Genomic DNA, 20344 nt, shown 5'->3' with positions numbered 1-20344 from the left:
ATTAGGTTTGTATCCTCAAATTACAAAAAACAAAAATGAGAAAAACTTTTATATATAAAAGTATTTAAAGCAGCTCTTTCTGTAGGAGCAAAGAATTGGAAAGTGAGGGGATACCCATCAACTGGGGAATGGCTGATTAACTTACAGTACATGATTGTAATGAAATACTATTGTGCTATTAGAAATGATAAGCAGGAGAAGTACAGAAGAAATCTGGAAAGAGTTACATGAACTAAACCAGAGTGAAATAAGCAGAACTAGGAGAACATTGTACACAGTAACAGGAATACTGTAAAATGAACAAATTTAGCTATTCTCAGCAATACAGTGATCCAAAACTATCCCAAGGACTCATGAGAAAAAATCCCACCTGCTTCTAGAGAAAAAGAACTGACAGAGACCAAAGGAAAAGGAAAGTTTTTTTACTTTTGCTCTTTTTTTTGGTTTCCATCCACAAAAGTATTAACATGGAAAGATGTTTTACATGATTGCATATGTAAAATATATATAAGATTGCTTACCATTTCAAAAAGGATGAATGGGTATGGGGGAGGGGAGGGAAGGAGAGAATTCCAGACTCAATACTCTTTGAAAAAATGTTGGAAACTGTTTTTTACATGTAATTGGGAGAAAATAGGATTTAAAAAATAATAGTGCAAAGAATGGTGTATTTAGAATCACAGCACTTCTAAACCTGCCTCTGTCACTCAATACTTATGCAACCCATTCATAGAAGTGGAAAAGCCCAAAGGTGTTACCCATTACACATGTTTTTGGACTTTGAAATATAAAATCCACTGTACTAATTTTTCCTCCTCTTTTTCTAATTATGTCCTTAAAAAATTCTGTTTTATGAGAAATGTTCTCAGTGAGGAGGAGGGGGAAGGATATTGGGGTAAGCTATGATGGTGTAAATAATAAAAATTTATTAAAAAAACCAAACCTATACAACCTTGGGCAATTCATTAAATGTCTGGTACTGTTTCATGATCTGTAAAATGAGGTTAGACTAGATTACCTTTGAAGTCCCTACTGACCCTATGATCATATCTCACTATCTGGAAAGCTTTCTTGAGATCTTTATAAACAGGCTATTTGGGCTTTCTCCTAACTTTCTCCAATGCAGATAGAAATTGCCTAGCGATTGGGCTTTGTGTAAGAACCCTTTTAAAGACAAAAACTTACTTAGTTACTTCAAAGAGAAAGAGAACAGGGTAGTGTATGCAGCCCTAACACCCGAGTCAAAAAATCTAACACATTCTATATTAAATTTATGACCTGTGGTAAAGTCAAATGACTTTTCAGGAGATGTGGGCAACTCATTTCTAAAATATGCATTGGTAGATGAAATTTCCTTACTATAATTTCCCTACATCACCATAGAGCTCTTATTTTTCAGCCTTTTTATGGTTCTTCTCTGAAAGTTCATCAAGTTTTCAACATTTCTCTTTGGGTAATGGGTCTAACCAATACAGTAAATTACACATTTTTTTGGTAGTAATCTTCCTTTTTAAAAACAACAGTGCTGGGACTTGTACAACAATACTCTAACACTTACTATACCTTTGGTTGGGCTGACGTAAAACTGGTGCTTTAGTCTTACACAATCTGCATGCTAAGCTCTACCTCCAAGATTATTATTACCGTGGCTGTGACTTTAGTGAATTTGCTGCTTCTTGTTTTTAACCACTGTGCTAATTTGCAACAGTGAATTTTAACTCTGACTGTACCACTCACATAAATATTAGGGCACTTTAGCTTAGCAAGAGAGCATACTAGTATGATTCAGTTTCAAGAAATTGATTTCTTAGGTCTGGCAAATCTGAGATAGATTTTACAGAACCTAAGGGCCAGGCTTATTCTGAACAGTGGCATTGATCACAGATTATTGATATATATTCTTCATGCTCTGATTATGGGTCTGTGAAATCAGCACAAACTACTTCAGGGATGAAAAGTTAGGCAGAGAACCTATTTATTTTCTCAATCCCATTTCACTGCTGGTAGGAAAGGCACCTTCTTTAAGAGCAAAAGGCTAGTTATGTCTTCAGAGATCCTTGAAATCTTGATCTCTCAGTTACTATTCACAATTTTAAAAGTGACTTTGTATTCAAACAAAAAATGAAAAACCAAAAACCAAAAACCAAAAACAAACAAAAACAAAAACAAACCCCACCAAACTCTCAACTTAAAACCAGGTTAGTTCAAGCTGTGAAATAACCATGCTTAATGTGGTGAGCTGCCATATAGTATATTATTGCTCTTTCCTTTCTCCACATTCCTTCTTTCTTACACAGGCACCCAAAGGGATACAAGTTGCTTCATGCATGTATTATTACCATAGCGACAGTTTCTAGTTCAGATTCCCATCTTTCTACTGCCTGGAAATTCTGCAGTGTTTTGTGCTGAGACTGCAAAAAAGAGGTAACCCGATCCTCCACTCAGAACACATACAGATTCTGGGAGACCACCAAAAGAATCATTTCAAACATATACACATATGGGATAATTCTGCTGGCACCAAGACATACAATTTACCTACGAGGCAAACACATTTTTTAAAATGTGTGTGTGAAAGGAGCATGATTAACAGTTTTGTAATTTTTTTTAAACTACAGGAATGAATTTAACACTTTTTAATGCATCCTCCTGTCAATGAGAAAACAGGCACATACCAGTACCCAAGGACAAATATTAAATTACAATAATAACATGCAACACAATGGAAAAGAATGGAAAAGGGTATGTGGTTTTGAGAAAGAAGGGTACTCTCAAAACACCCTGGTTATATTAATGACCCATCCAACTTAAAAAAACAAAAAAAGCCTGTGTGCAAGGTCAATCAGGGATGGGACTAACAAAGGCTAAGCAATGGCCAAAAAACTCTGACAACTAGGAGTGGGAGTTTCTATTTTAATAAAGTGCTCACATAGGTCTCTTCTAAAGACCACAAAGAGTTATTCCTCTAAGTACTATGTGGATTCTAAAAGCACTGATAGAAAAGATGGTGTGGGGAGGTGTGATCTCTGCCAACAGGAGATCAGCTCTTGGAATTGTTATTAGCAACAAAAGGCAGGCAGACAAAGTGTGAAGCTGGACTTTAGAGGGAGGAAAGATGACACACTCATGTCCAGAGACAGCTGAGACTGTTCTAAAACATCCTCCCTTATGCTCCTCAAATCATGAATGAGTCATGGCAATAAAATCTTGCATTTTACAATTCTATTGTAACTCCTGCTAAATTTCTTAGAAGATTTACCGGATCCCAATTTTGACTATTACTTCCCAGGTCCCTTAACCCTTCCATGGCGGTGATAGGAAAAGGAAAGGACAGAGAAAAGAAGCAATGGAGAACGAGAATCCTCAGCATGTTTCATTTGTTCATTTCTCTAGGGGACAAATAGTAAGTTATAGAAACTGAGCAATGGGAAAGTAACATCAAGAAGATATATTATTTAACTTGCTACTACTGTGTTCCTCCCCAAGGTCACCCAGAGCATGTCTATGTACTTGAAGAAGTTAGGAAAGGTTGTTAGATTAAAGTTGTTCAAGATGGTGTCAATATATGCTGTTACTATTTCCAAAAGGGCAAATGAATTGTCACTTCTCATTAAAAAAAAAAAACAAAAAACAAAAAACCTTGCTTTTCCTTGAAATAAAATGTAAAAATCTATTTCCTCTAAAGTATAGAAGGCTGGACAGCCAATGCTGATCAGAAAACCAAGGTTACTGATAAATAAACATTTCCTTCCTGAAGGGCTTTCTTGGGTAGATTAACACTTTTAAGGTAATGATTTGGCTACTCTGGTGAATGGAACTTTAAAGATGCCAGTTTTTTTGCTTTTCTGTCTCAGAATTCTTACAGCATTCTAGTTTGCACCACACAAGTGAATACTTACATATAAGCTAAAGGAGAGGATAGATATTGGACCTGTGATTTCTTTAGTAGTGACAGCTGGGGAAACTATGTCTACCAATTTAAGCATCTCTATAAGCTTTGCCCTTAGTGGGTTACCTGGAACACTGAGAAATTAAGCAATTTTCCTGGGGTCCCAGAGCAAATATGTGTCAGAGGTTGGATTTAAACATAGATATTCCTTGCTTCAAGAAGGAGGGAGTGGGGCTGGAGACTATTCTCACTGTCTCCTTCTAGGGATAGGGTGTCATCATATAGCCTGGAGTAGTGGGAGCTGGACCAGGGGAAGGGAAAGGCTTCACGGAGAGCCTGTGACCACTGAGTCCAATGGCTACCATTTAGTTCTGGATAGGGCAGAGCAGTATGACATTATGCTAGGTGTTGAGATACAAAGTGAATATGACTTGGTGCCTGCTCTTAAGAGTTTAACAAGGAAGATGACATGTTCATAAAAACTGCAATATGACATACACAATCAAACGTAACTATATCAAATGATGTATTTATTTCATTTCCCCAAGAAATATGTATGTTTTAAAGGATGCAAAACCAAAGGTTTACCAGTATTTTTTCTATTACTGTTCTTAAAATAGAAAAAAATTTCAACCCTGCAAATTATACTCAGAGCATTTAACATCGTATATTTTTATCAAGGGGATAATAAACTGAAATCCTCCAATGGGATCAGGGCCTCTGTAAAGGCAAATAGATTAGCTGTCCTTTCTTAATATGGGGACAAAAAAAGCTTGAAGCTGATAAACAGAGGCAATAAGAGACACTGAAAAACAAAGACATATTTCCCTGAGTACAGTTCATAACGCTAAGTTAAAATTCTGTAATATAATCACAATTCCTCTGGAAAAGAATTTGAAAGGAGAAACAATGCAGAGAACCTTTATGGTATAGCTTAGGATACACTGGAAAGACATCTGTAATATGAGTGGACTTAACCTTAAAAGCTAACCTCCATGATACTCACTCTAGATGTGGCAACCTTTTTTGCATTATACAGGTCAAATTTCATTATAACTCCAAAAGACTGCTCTAATTCTTTTGTTGTTCATTTGAATTTTGTAACACTGGAAATCTGCTCCTTTACATTCTTCTATTAAATGAGACAATGTTAAGTCTTGACCTCTACAAAGATAAAATGGTAGAACCCCTATTATCCAGAGCTCAGGAGGCTATGATGCATAAGGATGCAATGGTTTGACCTATATAAATGGCTCTAACATAGTGGTAAACAAAAGGATCACAACCCTAATTGCATCTCTGTAAATGTAGAGATATGTACTTTTTATGGCAGTCAGTTGATTGGCTAGGATTCAAATTATTTCCAAACTTCAGTTAACACAGCTGGAGCCAAACTGGCACTGACAGCTGGTGCAGATTCATTTAGATGCTCTTCACGAGTCCATTCAGTTACTGTGGGATGCTGAAGATGCCTTCTTTTCAACACAGATCTGCCCATTGCAGATGTTAATATCAGTTACATTTCAACTGCTCTTGGGGAAAATGCATCATGGTATCTTAGAAGGGATAGAGTGGGGAAGAAGAGTGAAGAGTAGGGGAGAGAAAATAAACAAATATGAATATAAATGGTAACAGGATAAGAGTGTGTGGTTATATCAAATCACCCATACCTCAAATGCAACATGAAGTCATGAAATGAGTAGCTGAACATCTTCACAACTGCTCTGCTTAAAATGTCTATTATTGAATATTCTTTTTTATGCATGTTTTATTGGCCTAATTTAAGCTTTTACTCCAGCTCATTACTCCTAAAATTTCTACCAACATCATCTCCAAGTTAACCTATTAAAGCCACAGTCCCTTTAGGAAAAAAGTCTCAACAAGAATAATCTCTAATTTTTTCAGCTTCCAGAGACATTGCCTTCAGATTTCCTAATGACCCCAGCAGTCACTCATTCAATCCCTCCCCCAAAAGCCAACCCTTAGTGAAAAAGGAACTGATGAATTCTTTATCTCAAAGCACACAAGAGATCCCAGGATCCTAACAAAAGCATTCCATCAAAGGTAGGAAACAAAGACTCTCTTCTATATCATCAAGAATACAATGTTTCTTTCTTCTGCGATTTCAGGGGAAGGTTTCCAATTGTTCAGACTCTCTTCTGGATATGTGTTAATAGGAACTCTTCATCATACATTGATTGACAAGTTACTAGAAATCTGGCAGAAGAGTACTTCTTCAAGAAAAAAAATGATAGTCAATCTCATATAGGCAAAATCAGTTTTGGACTCATTACTGAAACACTATGAATCCTCAAGGATTAACAGTTAGCCTAAGCATCTTGCTGAAGAATAGTATATAGAGCAAAATTTATGCCACATAAAAGGAAGGTAAAAACATATGCCATGAGAATGTTGATATCTTTGATGTAAAATTCTGAATGCACATAACTACTTGTTTTAGTGTTATGCCCAAAAGCATTTTGTCAATTCTGCTTACAAGCCAGTGTTTTGATGGCATGAATACTTAAAAAATGCCCAATAACTAACCAGAACAGAAAATATTCCCCTTTAGACATAGAGTGCTACTGCCACCTAGTGGTATTTTCCCTTCCACCATGCTCACAAGAAAAGATGAGATGAGTCAAATGTTTTCCTCCAACATAGCTCCTTCCATTAGTTTATCCACCCATCTAAACAATTACAAATGGATTTTTTAAAAATTTGAATCATAAAATTTTCAGGGAAGAATAATATATCTACCTTTGGATATGTTATTTTGGAATATAATATTAGAAATAAATTGATGAGCCAAAATGTGAATGGCTACATAATTTAAATCATCCAATAATCCTGCTAATTAAAAAAATTATCTGTAGTAACAATGAATTAAAAATGGAGGAAAAGAACATAATGAATTACAAATATTGGTGACTAATCCCTACATATATAAATATATACATCCCCATTTCATAACCCTATGAAGAACTCTTTTTGATCCTAGTTAATATAAGAACCTATTTGGGTCATACAACTAATAAAAACAGAGTAAGAAAAGCTTAATTTTCCCACCTCATTGACTTACAAGTTTTTCTGGCTACAAATAATCAATTTAATTATTTAATTCTCCTAACTAGGCCTCCCACCCCCAAAAGCTGTCACTCACACAAGTCACACTAAGCAAGTCCTAGCAAAAGTTTCACATGATTTTTCTTGAGAATTCTTAGGATGTCTCAATTTACATGGGAGGCTAGAGCATAAGACAGAGAGAAAAATCTTTAGAGATGAATAGCTTGTTCACTTCTCATCCAATAAATTAATGTTACTCAAAATTTTCAAAAGCTATGGCTAGACTTTTAAGCTAACAGTCACTATGGTATAATGCCGTTCTTGAAATAGAAAAACAAAAGTAATTAAAACCTGCACATTTGACATTATAATGTCAGCATTTACAACAAAAGCCAAATCACATGTTTTACACCTTTACCTAACTTTTACAAAGTACAAATTCTTCATTTGGTGTACTGAAAAGGATTGTATTTCCTTTCATGTCTGCCCACCAGTCAATCAAAAGGGTCAGGATGGAAGACAATCATCTTGGCTTTAAAGTAATAATAGTTATATTTCTAGGAAAAGATCAGTTCCCCTACCTTTCTGCAACGAGGATTGGGACAACTGAACCACTTCACTTCATTGTCCAAAAGAGCTGGGAAGTTACAGAAGGGACACCTGAAGTCCAAAAGATCATAATGAATATATGCTCACAACTTATATAGAGTTGATAATACAGACTAAGTTTGATTTAGCTTCATTATGCCCACAAATTTGGGGTGCTGAACAGGATGACTAATGACATGTGCATAGTTCACATGCCCTATCACCTGTTACCCTTTGTTTCTTAGGCCAGTCGACTTGGATCCAATTAACAATTAAGTTTCCCAGCACTGTGCCAAGGGCAGGATATACAAAGACAAAACAAAAAAGTCCCTAACCTCCAAGGCCTTAAATATTATTTGGGGATTTAACAAATAAATAGGCTATCACATATATGGTGCATGCGTACACACACACACACACACACACACACACACACACACACACACACACACGCGCGCGTGCGCGCGCGCACGTAAGTATGTGTGTGGAGAGAGTAGGGGAGGGAAGGAAAAAGGGGGGAAGATTGTATACATGTATAGATGAGATCCCTGGAGGGATAGAGCATTCTAAAGAAGTGGAAAAATTAAGTGGAACCTTGAATGAAGAGGCAGAGGGGTGGAGGGCATGCACTCCAAGCTTAGGGGCCTACCCTGGACAAAGCCTGGAGAGTCAGGCATGGGGTAGCTCCCAATGCCTTGGCTCCCTAGCTATGAGAGAGTGAAATGTTGGGGAAGCAAAATAAAAAGTCAATAAAAAGCATCTTCAGACCAAAATTGTATCTTTCTTCTCAAATATATTGTATCCTTTTTGTTTCAGGAAGGCTAGGGCAAAAGTAAAAAGAACCTGAAAATAGGTACTTCCTTCTGTCTAAAAATGGTCAGGTATCAGGATGGCAAAGGAATGGCCCTGGGTCCAGATCAAACCCAGGGGACTGTGTGAACTCACCTGACCAGTTCATCCGCACAAGCTGCAGCTACCTCTTCTTCAGCTTTTCGCTCATAGTACTTCCGTAGGATGGTTTCTGGCAACACCTTCTCCAGTTCACTGGTTGGGAACGAACATGTGCAGCTGGCTTCCATACAGCTGAGCTCTGACTATAATGGTAATGTAAGGAAAAATTAAGGAAATGGTTCAGAATACTAAGTATCAATCACTCAGTTGGGTCTTCCACAAGGATAGCTATCTTAAAACAGTTAACATTTGCACTTCATTTTGCAGCTTACCAAATATGTCACAGATGGAAATTTATCTAAGCCTCACCATCCAGGGAGCACCTATGATCCCCACTGTAAGGTTGCTACATGAGGCTCTGCCAGGCTTGGAGACTTACCCAAAGTCACACAAATAGAACTGGCATACAAGCCCAGGTTTTAGGATTCTAAATTCAAAGTTCTTCCCACTATAGCACAGCTACCAACACAAATGACAAATAGGCAACTAACAAATATCTGATGGTGGACAAGATAATGGCAACAGTTCAATAAGTAGCAGGAATCAACCTGAGTCCCCATGAGGTCACTGGCCAAGCTCAGAGAGGAGCTAGTAAGATCACATCAGCAACCCTGAACACAACAAGGAGGAAATCAAGAAGAGACAAAACCGCAGGGAGGCCCTTCAATGAGTCAAAGGGATTATTTCATGCCAAAGAGTGTAAATCTCTCAAGCAACATTTAAAATCTAAAACAAGATAAGAACATGCAGGCTAGTATTAATCAAGGATTGACTATATAGTTAGTTTTATTAAAAATGGCATTGGAGGCAACTTAGAGAGAATTAATGAAATTCATAGACACTTCTGAAACATCCACTTGGTGTTTCAACCCCCTCCCTCCCCTAAAGATTATCAAAATTTCATTTCATTTCATCTCTTTTGGTTTCTCCCACCTGATCCCTAAAAAAGGTATATTTTTTTAAAAAGAGTAAAAGAGCCAAACATGAAGCAATAGAAAAAGAGGGAAACACAAAGGGTCTAAATAACCCATAGCACTGATAATGAGCCCTTCCTTGTAAAGTAACTAAGTATCTCTGTTAATTTGCTCTGATTCTTAAAACAGGACTTTATAATATAACTTTATAAAGAACTGCAACAAAAAACCCAACATCCTTTCCCATATTATGCTCAAGCACACGAATATGAGTTTGTGCAAAAAATGAGACACTATACAAAGCAGTCACGCATCATAATCCAATCAAAAATATTTGGAAAACACCTACAGAATAAACATCAATGTATTTGGCACTTTCATGTACGTGAGTAGAAAATATAAACAGTTTATAAAGTTCTTGGGAGCTCTGTTCTAGATGCCAACTAGGCATCTGTCTTGTACAAAAAAAGATGGAAGTAGGCAGTGAGTTTTAGAGGACTGGTCCTTTGCAGAAGGATCCTGTTGCTTGAAAATATATTTTCGCTTTCTCTCAGCAAGAGCCCTGCAGACAGGGTCAGGGGCAAGTTTAGGAGGGACATTGTTTACTACTTCTTAAAAAAATGCCACTTTGTCCCAAGAAGTGCATGGGTACAAGGCACTGAATCACTATGTCCTGATTTGCCAGCCACTCAAATCATCCTCTGATTCTGAGTGTATTTTAGCATGTCTTACCTTTCCTGAGCCAAAGACTGCCTCTTGGGCATATTTGATTAGGCACTCCTTGCAGAATAAGTGACCATCGACACACTGAGTCAGCTCCTCAAATGCAAATTCTCCATAGCAGCAACGGCACTCTATCATCTGACCATCCTGCAATCCATAAGCAGAAATTAAATAACCTATTTCCTGACCTTAAGCAGTAAGGATAGCCATATTTCACTACAACATTCAATGCAAATGTCTTACTGAATGTCAACTAAAAATGTCAGAAAACAAAAGCTATCTGACAATTTATCTGACACTTATCATAGTTACTTGAAGTAACATATTTATATTGTTTTCAATCATTCTTTTTATTTAAAATCAATTCAAGAAACATTTATTCAACATCTATTATGTATAAGGCATTGTGCAAAGTTCTGGGGGTATTAGCAAAAGAAAAAGTTTATATTTTGATGTAGGGAATAGAGATAGAGGGTAAAGAGTAAGTATTGAAGGTTATATCTGGCCTAGTCTTCCTGACTTCAAGTCCAGCTTTCTCTACCCACTACATTCCAAGATCAAAAATGGTCTCTCAAATCATCTTTGGCTTGTAACAATGGAGCAGTTAGGAACCTTATCACAAGTTTCTATGGGGAGTTAAGTTTTTACTGGCAAAGCTGGAGAAGGAAGCAGTTCAGCAGAATTCTCTTCCATAACTACTTCAACAAGGACTGAGTAAAACTACCAGGTTGCATAGTAATCAAAAATCCAGAATAGGTCATTTTTCCAAGCCAAGTTCATGGATTCAGCTTATAGACAAGTAACCAGGATAGGTCTATCACTCAACCTACAACTCTGAATCATGATTTCAGCCCTCAGACCTCAACTGGGACCTACAAGTAAGTAACAAAGGCAAGGATTGCAGATTTTGGATCAGGTGTAAACCTATAAATTTTTTTGCTCTGATCCTGCAGAGCCTCCTAGCTAATTAGGGGGGAAGGAGGGTTGCCCTGGTGCCTAGGGCCAGTCAATGTCTACTGAAATTCTAACCAGGTGCAAGGACCTGTAGCTATGTTGCCCAAATGCAAACCTGGGTGGGGAACCTACAAAACTTCTGCCTAAGATCAAACTAGTTAGGGCCTAATGAAAGTTTGTAGATCCATCACTTATCTCTTTGAAGACTAAAGAATACAGTAATCAATACTCAGAGAATGAAGCTATAGAATTCCAGATAATACAGGTCAATAAGGCCTCAACATTTATTCCTAAAGTATGCAGATCCCAGCCTATAAACCTATAAAACCCCAATTTAAGACACAAAAATGAAAGAATATTTAAACAAAAGAAGATACCGGCAATAAAGAACTATCACAGAGATGGGGGAACAAACCTAGAAGAAAAGACCAACTCCAAAACATTTACGAGCAAAGCAAAGCCTCTGAGACACAAAGCTTGGGTACAAAGTCAACTAAAATTCTTAGAGGAAATGAAGCTAGAGTTTAAAATGAAAAAGTTAATTTGCATTATTTTAAAGAGACTGCTTCAGGGTATGATTAAAGTAGAAGCATAAGCAAAACAATATAGGTGCTAGGAAGAGTCCAATTTTCTTGCAAAAGGCCAGATATAGCAGCTAATGCACTCCTACTACAATTTAATCCTGAAATTTGAGAGGCAGAGATGCAACAGAGAACAACAATGAAAACTAATTTGCCCAAGAACATCTTTTTTTTTTCTTCAGAAGTGAAATCAACACTGAAATTTTGAAGTTTCCTTCAACAGTAGCCCCAAGCAGCTAATCAAATTACTTGGTTTCTTAGGTTCATTATCCTTCTTCTAACATAGATTTGAGTTTGGTACTAATCAAGAATTAGAACAATTTATGAGTCTGATCTACGGTTTAGACCAGTGTAGTGAAACTAATAGAAAGGGATCCCTGCCAATATATACTGACTTAGAAAATGACGTATTAACATTCTCTATGTTGTATTTTTTATTTTTTTGCTTTTGTTCAACACTTCTACATTTTAATCTGGTTGGGAAATCTGGGTTAGTCTATCAATTTGATAGAACATCTTAAGATGGAAAAAAATATGAATACTCTGTTGAAATAATTGACCATGAAATTGTCAGGAAATTCTGACCAAAAGCCCCCCTCCCCAATAAATAAACAAGTACATAAAGAGACAAACAAACTAATTAAAAAGATGATGCTTCAAGCAATTACCTTTTGATACTGTTCTTCATTCATTTGTAGGGCAAGCAAAAAGTCAGCATGCTAGGAGGAAAAAAGAATAAATTATAACAAATACAACCCACAAAAGAATTCAATAAACTATGTCATTACATTAGCTAAAATTCTTTTTAACTTCCCCCTGACACCGCCCACAAAAACCCCCTTACTGTTAGAGCAGCTAGGTGGCCCAATGGTAAAACATATCAATGCAACTCTTTCCATAGCCCAAGCAGTGAATAAATGTATTGAAATATACTCTCCATAGTTGCACCTTCACCCATGCCCTCCCAAACTTACCTCAGCCATCTCCTTGACTTTCCTTTCATAGAATTCTTGCTCTTTTCTTACAGGTGGAAGAAGTGAATGCCTCTCATAGGACCTCCAGTGTCTACGTTTATTTTCCAGAAAGAACATCCGCTTTTCTATTTTTACATCACCTAAAGAATATAAGACAGTGAAAGCTTCAGCAAAAGATATAGTGCCAAGAAATTGAGTCTTGGTATTCAACTTCCTCTACATTCTGACCTCTCTCATTCCTTACGCTTCCAGTCAGATATCCCATTACTTCCCACTAGATACAACATTTGTTCCAGTCAAACTCTAGAACATGCTGTTTCCAAACCCATGTTGCACTATTGTACCTACTTTCAAATATAGCCTCCTCTGTGAAACCTTCTACCAAAACCAAATATGATTTATCATAGGGCATTTCCTTATTATAATTGTATGTGTTTCTTCTCTCTCAGATTACCAGAATCTTAAGGGAATTATACTAATCTTTGTTTCTTTCATAGGGCCTGGGGCATTATACTACATGATTGATGCATTTTTAAGTAAATGAAAGGGTTTTTATGTGCTAAATGGAAGTTTCCCCCCAAAGAAAAATTTCCTGTTATTTTTTTTAGGATGGACAAAGGAACTTGGTATATAAATTTTCAAACCCATGCTATAAATTAGTGACCAAAATGTCTAGGCTCAGAGAAATAGGATGTATGAAAGGCTTACTCATAAACAGGAAAGTAAAAGTAATTGACATAATTTTTAGAAGCATTTTAGCTGTTTCTGCCCTTTTTTTTCTTTTTCTATCAGATACTGTATAGAACTTTTGAAACAGAAAACAACAGTTAACCAGCAATATGAACAAAAAAAAATTCTATTTTAAAACTAATCTTTATTAATTTATGTGATTTCAATTTTATGTTTTATATAATCCTGCTTTCCTTTTTCTATATGTGAATTTAACTACAGTATTTGTATAAATCCCAGTGGAATTCCCACTGGAACTAATGGGCTAAAACCTGGCACAATTTAAGACCTAAACTCCAATTAAATACTTTATAAGAAAACCTCACACACCACTACAAAATACACACATCCAAAAAATGGAAGAGGATGATTACTTTCTTTCCTTAAATGATGTGATAACAACCCCAAATATAAATGTTTATAAAATAAAAGATGGGAGGGGAAAAGGTAAAATTAATATAATAACAGGAAACTTTTAATAACTAATATTTATGCACACTAAACACAAGCTTAAACCAAAATTTGGTAAAGAGAGAATAAAAAGTTTTAAATACTTAATCTTTAAATGTTGTAGAAAGTTGAACCCATTTTTTCCCTTAAAGATTGTCTTTCAAAAATATTCAATGAAATAACTAATCTCAAAATGTGTTACTAGCTACATAACCAAAATGTTTTAGTGAGTGTCATATTTGCAGATGATACCAAATTGGGAGGGATTGCAAATATAATGAACAATAGAATCTGGATTTAAAATTATCTGATAAGTGAGAATGTTGGAAAAAACAAGTAAGATGAAACTTAGCAAAAAATATAAATGTAAGTTTCTACATTTAAGTTTAAAGAAAACAATTACAAAGGTACTGAATAGAGAAGATCAGGTTTGTACATGGAGACAAGTTAACAGACTCTCCTTTCTATGCCATGTATGTACATTCCAATTTGGAAGAGATCTTAGAAATCAGCTAGTCTAGTTCATTTTAAACAAGAATTTCATCTTCTCTACCACAACCTAACAAGCAGCCACAATCTGAATCTTTATTCCTTGAGAACTGGAGTTGAGAGATAGAACATGATAGCAGTTTTCAAATATTTTAAGGACTGTCACATGAAACTTCTACAAAGCCTTATTCCATTGCATTATAATGACATGGAGTTGACCAGGGGCTCTTAGCCATATTAGCAGAGCACAAATTCTGGTAGGTGCTACCAAATCAAAAAAGACAAGACTATATACATTTTTCATCTGAGGACCAGCCCAACGAAGTTTGGAAACGTTCATTAAGGTAGGTTGCTAAGCAATGATTTTTTAAAATTCTGCTGGGACAACTCCTATAGACTACTATGATATGATTATTTTTGCTCTGCAGTGGTGAGGGAGTAATCAAATCAATTAGTACCTTTAAAGTGCTGAAAGTATGTGAAAGAAGGCTTAAGTTTATTCTGTGTTGCTCCAGAAGGCAGAATTTGGCAGACCAAGTGAATGTCAAAAGGGAGCAGATTTTTAAGACCTCTCAAAATTCAAATGTTACAATCATGGTATGAGCTGCCTCAGAAAGAAGTGAGGTATCAGCTAGAGAAAAGAATCAATCAGTTTAGATAACCACCTGTCAGAAATATCAGAGTGTTCTTGAACTGAGAGGGAGGTGATCTATAAGGTCTCTTCCAACTCTAGGATTCTATGCCCTGATAAAGTGTTCTTAATTCTGGATTTCTTTAAAGGAATTATTCTTTAAAGTATACTTGAAAATCATACAAGTCTAGATAATAACAAAGGATAAACAATAAAATAGAGAAGGCCCAACAGGAGAAAATGTGTCTAAATATAGCAGTGGATTGATGAAAAGGTGATACGGTTCCCCTCCATGCAGAAACGTGCATCTCAAGTGATGTTTCCTGTGAATTTCATCAATTTTACATCTTATAGATGACCTGAACACACATAGTACAGAATTTCATATAGCATAAAATTTCCTTAGTATTTTATCCACAAGTATAAAAGTCCTTAAGACAATCAAAGAGACATGGAAAAGGCATGTATTTTGTATGTACAGTAGGATTTCTAAACTAAAAAAATTACAAAAGGTAGATTCTCTCAGGTTTTCAAGTGATTCTTTAGAAATGATTTCTTGTCCACCTAAATTTTTTGCCTGCTATACTAGGAGCTCATGACAGACCTTAGAGGCTGGTTTTTTTCTGGACTGAGTTGAGAATCAAATAATATTTGTTCATATGCCATGTTTCTACCCCACAAAAGTTCATTTTCTTGTCACTACAACCTTCAGGTTTGAAAAATAGGCAACATTTGAAATCTGTTTCCTCAAACTTTGATGTTCCCTCAAAACAACTATTCTCTAAAACAGTATTTGTCCTTGAAACTAGTTGATGAACAAAAGCCAAGGCTCTTATTCAGGTATTTTTGCTAAAACACCCCACAAAATAGCTACATTTACTGACTGCTGTGGCTAAGTGGATAAGTTCTGCTGAATAGTTTCATACAAGGTAGGAACACTCACACACAGTTTTCCATTTACCTTGTTCAAATTTGAAATCTATGTAAGAATACTGATTCATTTCTTTCCTCTTTTTTCTCTTTCCACTGGCTTCTGGTGATAGCTCCTGCCATTTTTTAATGGCATCAGAAAAGGCCTAAAATTAAAAAATGGAAAAGGTTACTAAACTTAGGCAATTTTCAAAATTATTCAAAGCAATTGGCCTGGGGAAATGGGGAAGGGCAGGATGAATATGGAAAAATTGAAGTTCACATAATCCAGAACCCTCATTTTGACCAAATCTCTACTAGGGCTACTAAATAGCAACAAAATAAACATTACAATCTGTCATCTTCCCAAGCATCCTAAAATGCTAACAAAGCAAAGGACTAACCAAAATGAAATATTAGCTATCGGGGGGTGGGGGGAAGGGGAAGAAGTAGATGAAGCAGGGAAGATTTTGAGAATTAAAAAAATAATTCAACCATTCATTCCCCTATTACTCAAGAATTGAGAGAAAAGTACCATTATAAGGAACTCAATGGGATATAACTTATAATCTAGAGAGGAACACTGCTATAATGAAATTGCCAAAAATTAAATCTTCACATTGTTAGAGCTAGAAAAGACTGGCATCCAATCTTTCTGTAACAAATCAGAAAGCAAAAATGAGGCATTTTAAATGAAGATATAATGCATATGCCTTTACTTCTACTCCTCTATTACAAATTAGGTTAGTACGTGTTAACAGGAAATTTCAGGACCAACTCTCTAGCCTTAAGTAATAATGGGTGGTAGTTTGTCTTGGTTATTCTCCCACTTGCTTTATGAACAACTACTTTCCTCTATCCCAGCATTCCCCCATTCCCAATGTGAACCCCCTTGATGCCTATGAGAAAAGGAGTGGTATAGTAGAAAAAGTCAGAATAAGAGGACCTGGATAGGACAGCCAGATAGCTCAGAGGATAGAGAGCCTGGCCTGGAAACAGGATGAACTTGGTTCAAATGTGACCTCAGATACCTCTTAGATACCCTGGGCAAGTCACTTAACCCCAACATCAAGAGGAATTCAAATCCTGGCTCTGCTATTTACTAACTGCGAGGCCTTATTAAAGTTCCAGTCAACTTATCTAGGCCTCAGTTTTCTCATTTGTATAAGAAGGTTGAAATAGATAGCCTCAAGCTCTCCTAAAAAGCTAAATTTATGATACTGTGATCAATATTCTAATTTTTATACTAAATCACAATTTCTCTCTGCTTTGGCAAATGCCTAAAAGATAGAACTGTTCCAGGAGTACTTGTCTTCTAAATAGACTCTCCTTCATCAGCTTAAAAGGCCCACCTAAATGGAATTCCACTTATTTACTGGAGCGGAGAGGTAGGAAAAGTCAATATGACTTAAGATTTCTCCCAAATTTTTAAACAGATGAGGAACATGTGGATATAATAAAATATTTACATGATAATACCTTAGAGTTTACAAAGCATTTTTATATAAATAACTTCATATGATGAGCCTCACCCTGGTCCTATGAGTTGGCAGGGCAGGTATTCATATTTTAAAGAAAAAAAGTAAAAGGTAACTTACTGAAGTCATCCCCTCATTAACTGGAAAATCCAGAATTAGAACCCAGGACTTCTGATTCCTAATCCACAGCTCTTGTCCTTTTGCTACATAATGCTGCCACATAACTAAGACTAAATACAAACAGCTTATAGGGCTATAATTAATTTAAATAGTACCTGTTTTAGTTTCCCTTTTAAATATTGGGGGAAAATGTTTTGGGTCAATTCCAATGGGAAAACTCCTCAAATCATTAACAATTTAGCTCAAATTGCTATTCACTAGTCATAAAACTGCTTATACACAACACTGAAGACAATGGATGCCTCCTCTCCCATCCATGAACATGTTAATACCTATTGTGATTGAAAGAGATTTCTTCCAAATAACTATTAGATAGCCTTAACTGTGAACTGAGGGTACCCTTCCCACCTCCAGATTTTGCTGAGAGAGTTATACCAAGAATTCTCTGTGAATTGATTAAGGATATACCTATATTAGCAGAAGATAATGTTAGGTCTCTGTTTCCATTTTAACTTAGTTATTTCTAATTAGACATCCCCCCACCCTTTCTCCCATTTCAATGCCATCATTTAAAGTAAATGTTGAGACAACATTTCAAGAGAATTTCCCCTCTTGCTGTTACATACGTCAAATGTTTCTCAAATGTCTACAAATATACAACAAACAGTCCTTAAGAAGGGACTATATGTAGTTAAACCTCAGGTGTTCACAGTGAACTATAGAAAGCTGGATGATTACATGGTTAAAGTTCTGGTCTGTCTTGGGCCCCCTTCTCTTCTCCCTCTATAATATTTAACTTGGTGTTCTTACCATGCTCTCATGGATTTAGATACCATTTATATGCTAATAACTCTCACATTTACCTATTCTGCCCTAAACTCTCAGCTGATCTCCAGGCTCACACTGCAAATCCCTTTTAGACATCTCAAACTAGATGTCCAAAATAAAACTAATTATCTTTCCCCTTAATCATTCCTTCCCTTTACCAACTTCTCTTTACTGGAGAGGGCAACTCCATCCTCCCAGTCCTTAAGTCATCTCTGACTCTTCACTCTTTCAACCCTTATATCCAATCTATTGCCAAAGTCTGTTGATTTCACTTTTGCACCATCTCTTGAATGTTCCCCCTTTTCTCCTCTGATACTGACACCACTGTTACAAACCTCATCTCCACAAACCTAGTTTTTCTATCAAAAGACTCTTCCAATTTCAATTCACCCTCCGTTCTTCCACGAAAGTGATTTTCCGAAAACATAAGTCACATGCAGACATACTCATAATATACTCCACTGATTCCTGATCATCTTCAGAATCAAAAATCAAAATCCTGTTTGGCATTCCAAGTCCTTCATAACCTACCCTACCTCATACTCTTACCTTTTCCAAATTTCTTACAACTTACTCCCCAATATGTACTATTCAATCCAATGACACTGGGCTCCTTGCTGTTCCATGTAAAAGATATTTACTCTCTTCTAGGTATATTCTCTGGAATGCTCTCCCTCCTTATTGCTACCTGTTGGCTTTCCTTAGCTTCTTTCAAGTCCTGGTTAAAATTCTATATTCTACAGTAAGCCTTTCCCAACCACTCTTTTTTTTTTTAACTCTTTAAAACTCTTACCTTCCATCTTTGAGGCTCCAAGGCAGAAGAGTGGTAAGGGCTAGGCAATGGGGGTCAAGTGACTTGCCCAGGGTCACACAGCTGGGAAGTGTCTGAGGCCAGATTTGAACAACCTAGAACCTCCCATCTCTAGGCCTGGTTCTCAATTTACTGAGATACCCAGCTGCATCCTCCCAACCACTCTTAATTCTAGTGTCTTCCCTCTTAAATATTTCCTGTGTATTTTTTTTTCTGGATACAGCTTATTTGTACATATTAATTTGTTGGTTCACTAGCTCTTCAATTAGACTGTGAATTCCTTAAGAGGAGGGACTGGTTTTTTTGCCTCTTTCTATATCCCCAGAGCTTGGCACAAGTACATATTGATGTTGCTTAATAAATGTTTACTTGACTTTTTAGGGCAAATGTGCCAATGGCCAAAGTTTCCTGAGCCTCAATTTTCTTGTCTGATATAGAAAACTGGAAATACTGAGTATCAACAAAAAGTTTCAGAACATGTTTTGTGGACAAAAGAAGCCTGTTAGGTTGCTTTCATCTTACTGTCATTGTTAAGTAGGCTCTTTAACCCTAAGGACTAAGAAACTTAGTAGTAGAGGGTGCCACTAAAACAAAAAGTAAGGTTCCGCATATAACAAGATAATGAGAACAATATTTTGTATAATAAATAAGTAAAAATGGGGGGGGGCTACTGACTAAGGAAGAGCTGAAAAAATTATGATATATGGGTGCTATGTAATATTATTGTGCTAGAGGAAATGACAAGAATAATTCAGAGAAAAATTGGGAAGGTTTTTATGTGACAAAGCAAGAACTAAACCAAGAAAACAATATGTATAATAATAATAGCAGAGTAAAAAAGTACAATAAAATGAAGCTGAATGCTTTGGCCCAAAAGAGAACAGGAAATGGCTTTCTCTTTCATTTGAGGAGTAGTATGGGACCACAAATTTGAAGTGTTATACAAACATTTTACTAAGTGACTTCTGTAATACAAGCTATACGTGAAATACAATAGAAATACAGAGCACATTCCTGCTCCAAAAGATTTTTTACTTATAGCCCATTCACATCCTTGAGTTGTGTGTGTTTTGTTGTAGAGATGATGGTTGCATCTCTTTTGGACTTTCTTATGGAAAATATGGAGCCGAAAAGAGAGGTATGAAGTTGAAAAATAAAATGATGCTTACAAAAACTTAATGATATCTATGGAAAAACTCTCATTCCTTAGCAAACAAATATTAAGCGATTTCATCATAGAAAAGATCATTCACTCAAGA

The 20344-nt window shown here is 36.2% G+C and overlaps 1 protein-coding gene across 9 annotated transcripts in view; it reads right to left on the bottom strand.

Moving 5' to 3' along the window:
* The window catches only part of RNF216 (ring finger protein 216), a 228919-nt gene that overhangs the window by 90033 nt on the left and 118542 nt on the right, over positions 1-20344 (bottom strand). For all 9 annotated transcript variants that reach the window (XM_056806441.1, XM_056806446.1, XM_056806447.1 and 6 more), the window contains 6 exons: positions 15901-16015; positions 12641-12780; positions 12335-12385; positions 10141-10278; positions 8489-8637; positions 7537-7615 (listed from right to left, as the gene is read on the bottom strand). In XM_056806441.1, the coding sequence (XP_056662419.1) occupies positions 7537-7615; positions 8489-8637; positions 10141-10278; positions 12335-12385; positions 12641-12780; positions 15901-16015 (672 nt within the window). The remainder of the gene's footprint in view (positions 1-7536; positions 7616-8488; positions 8638-10140; positions 10279-12334; positions 12386-12640; positions 12781-15900; positions 16016-20344) is intronic.

The sequence above is a fragment of the Monodelphis domestica genome, chromosome 7 (assembly GCF_027887165.1).
Source record: "Monodelphis domestica isolate mMonDom1 chromosome 7, mMonDom1.pri, whole genome shotgun sequence".
Taxonomy (NCBI): domain Eukaryota; kingdom Metazoa; phylum Chordata; class Mammalia; order Didelphimorphia; family Didelphidae; genus Monodelphis; species Monodelphis domestica.
The sequence above is the reverse complement of the archived record's forward strand: the minus strand, read 5'-3'. Positions and strand labels throughout refer to the sequence as shown.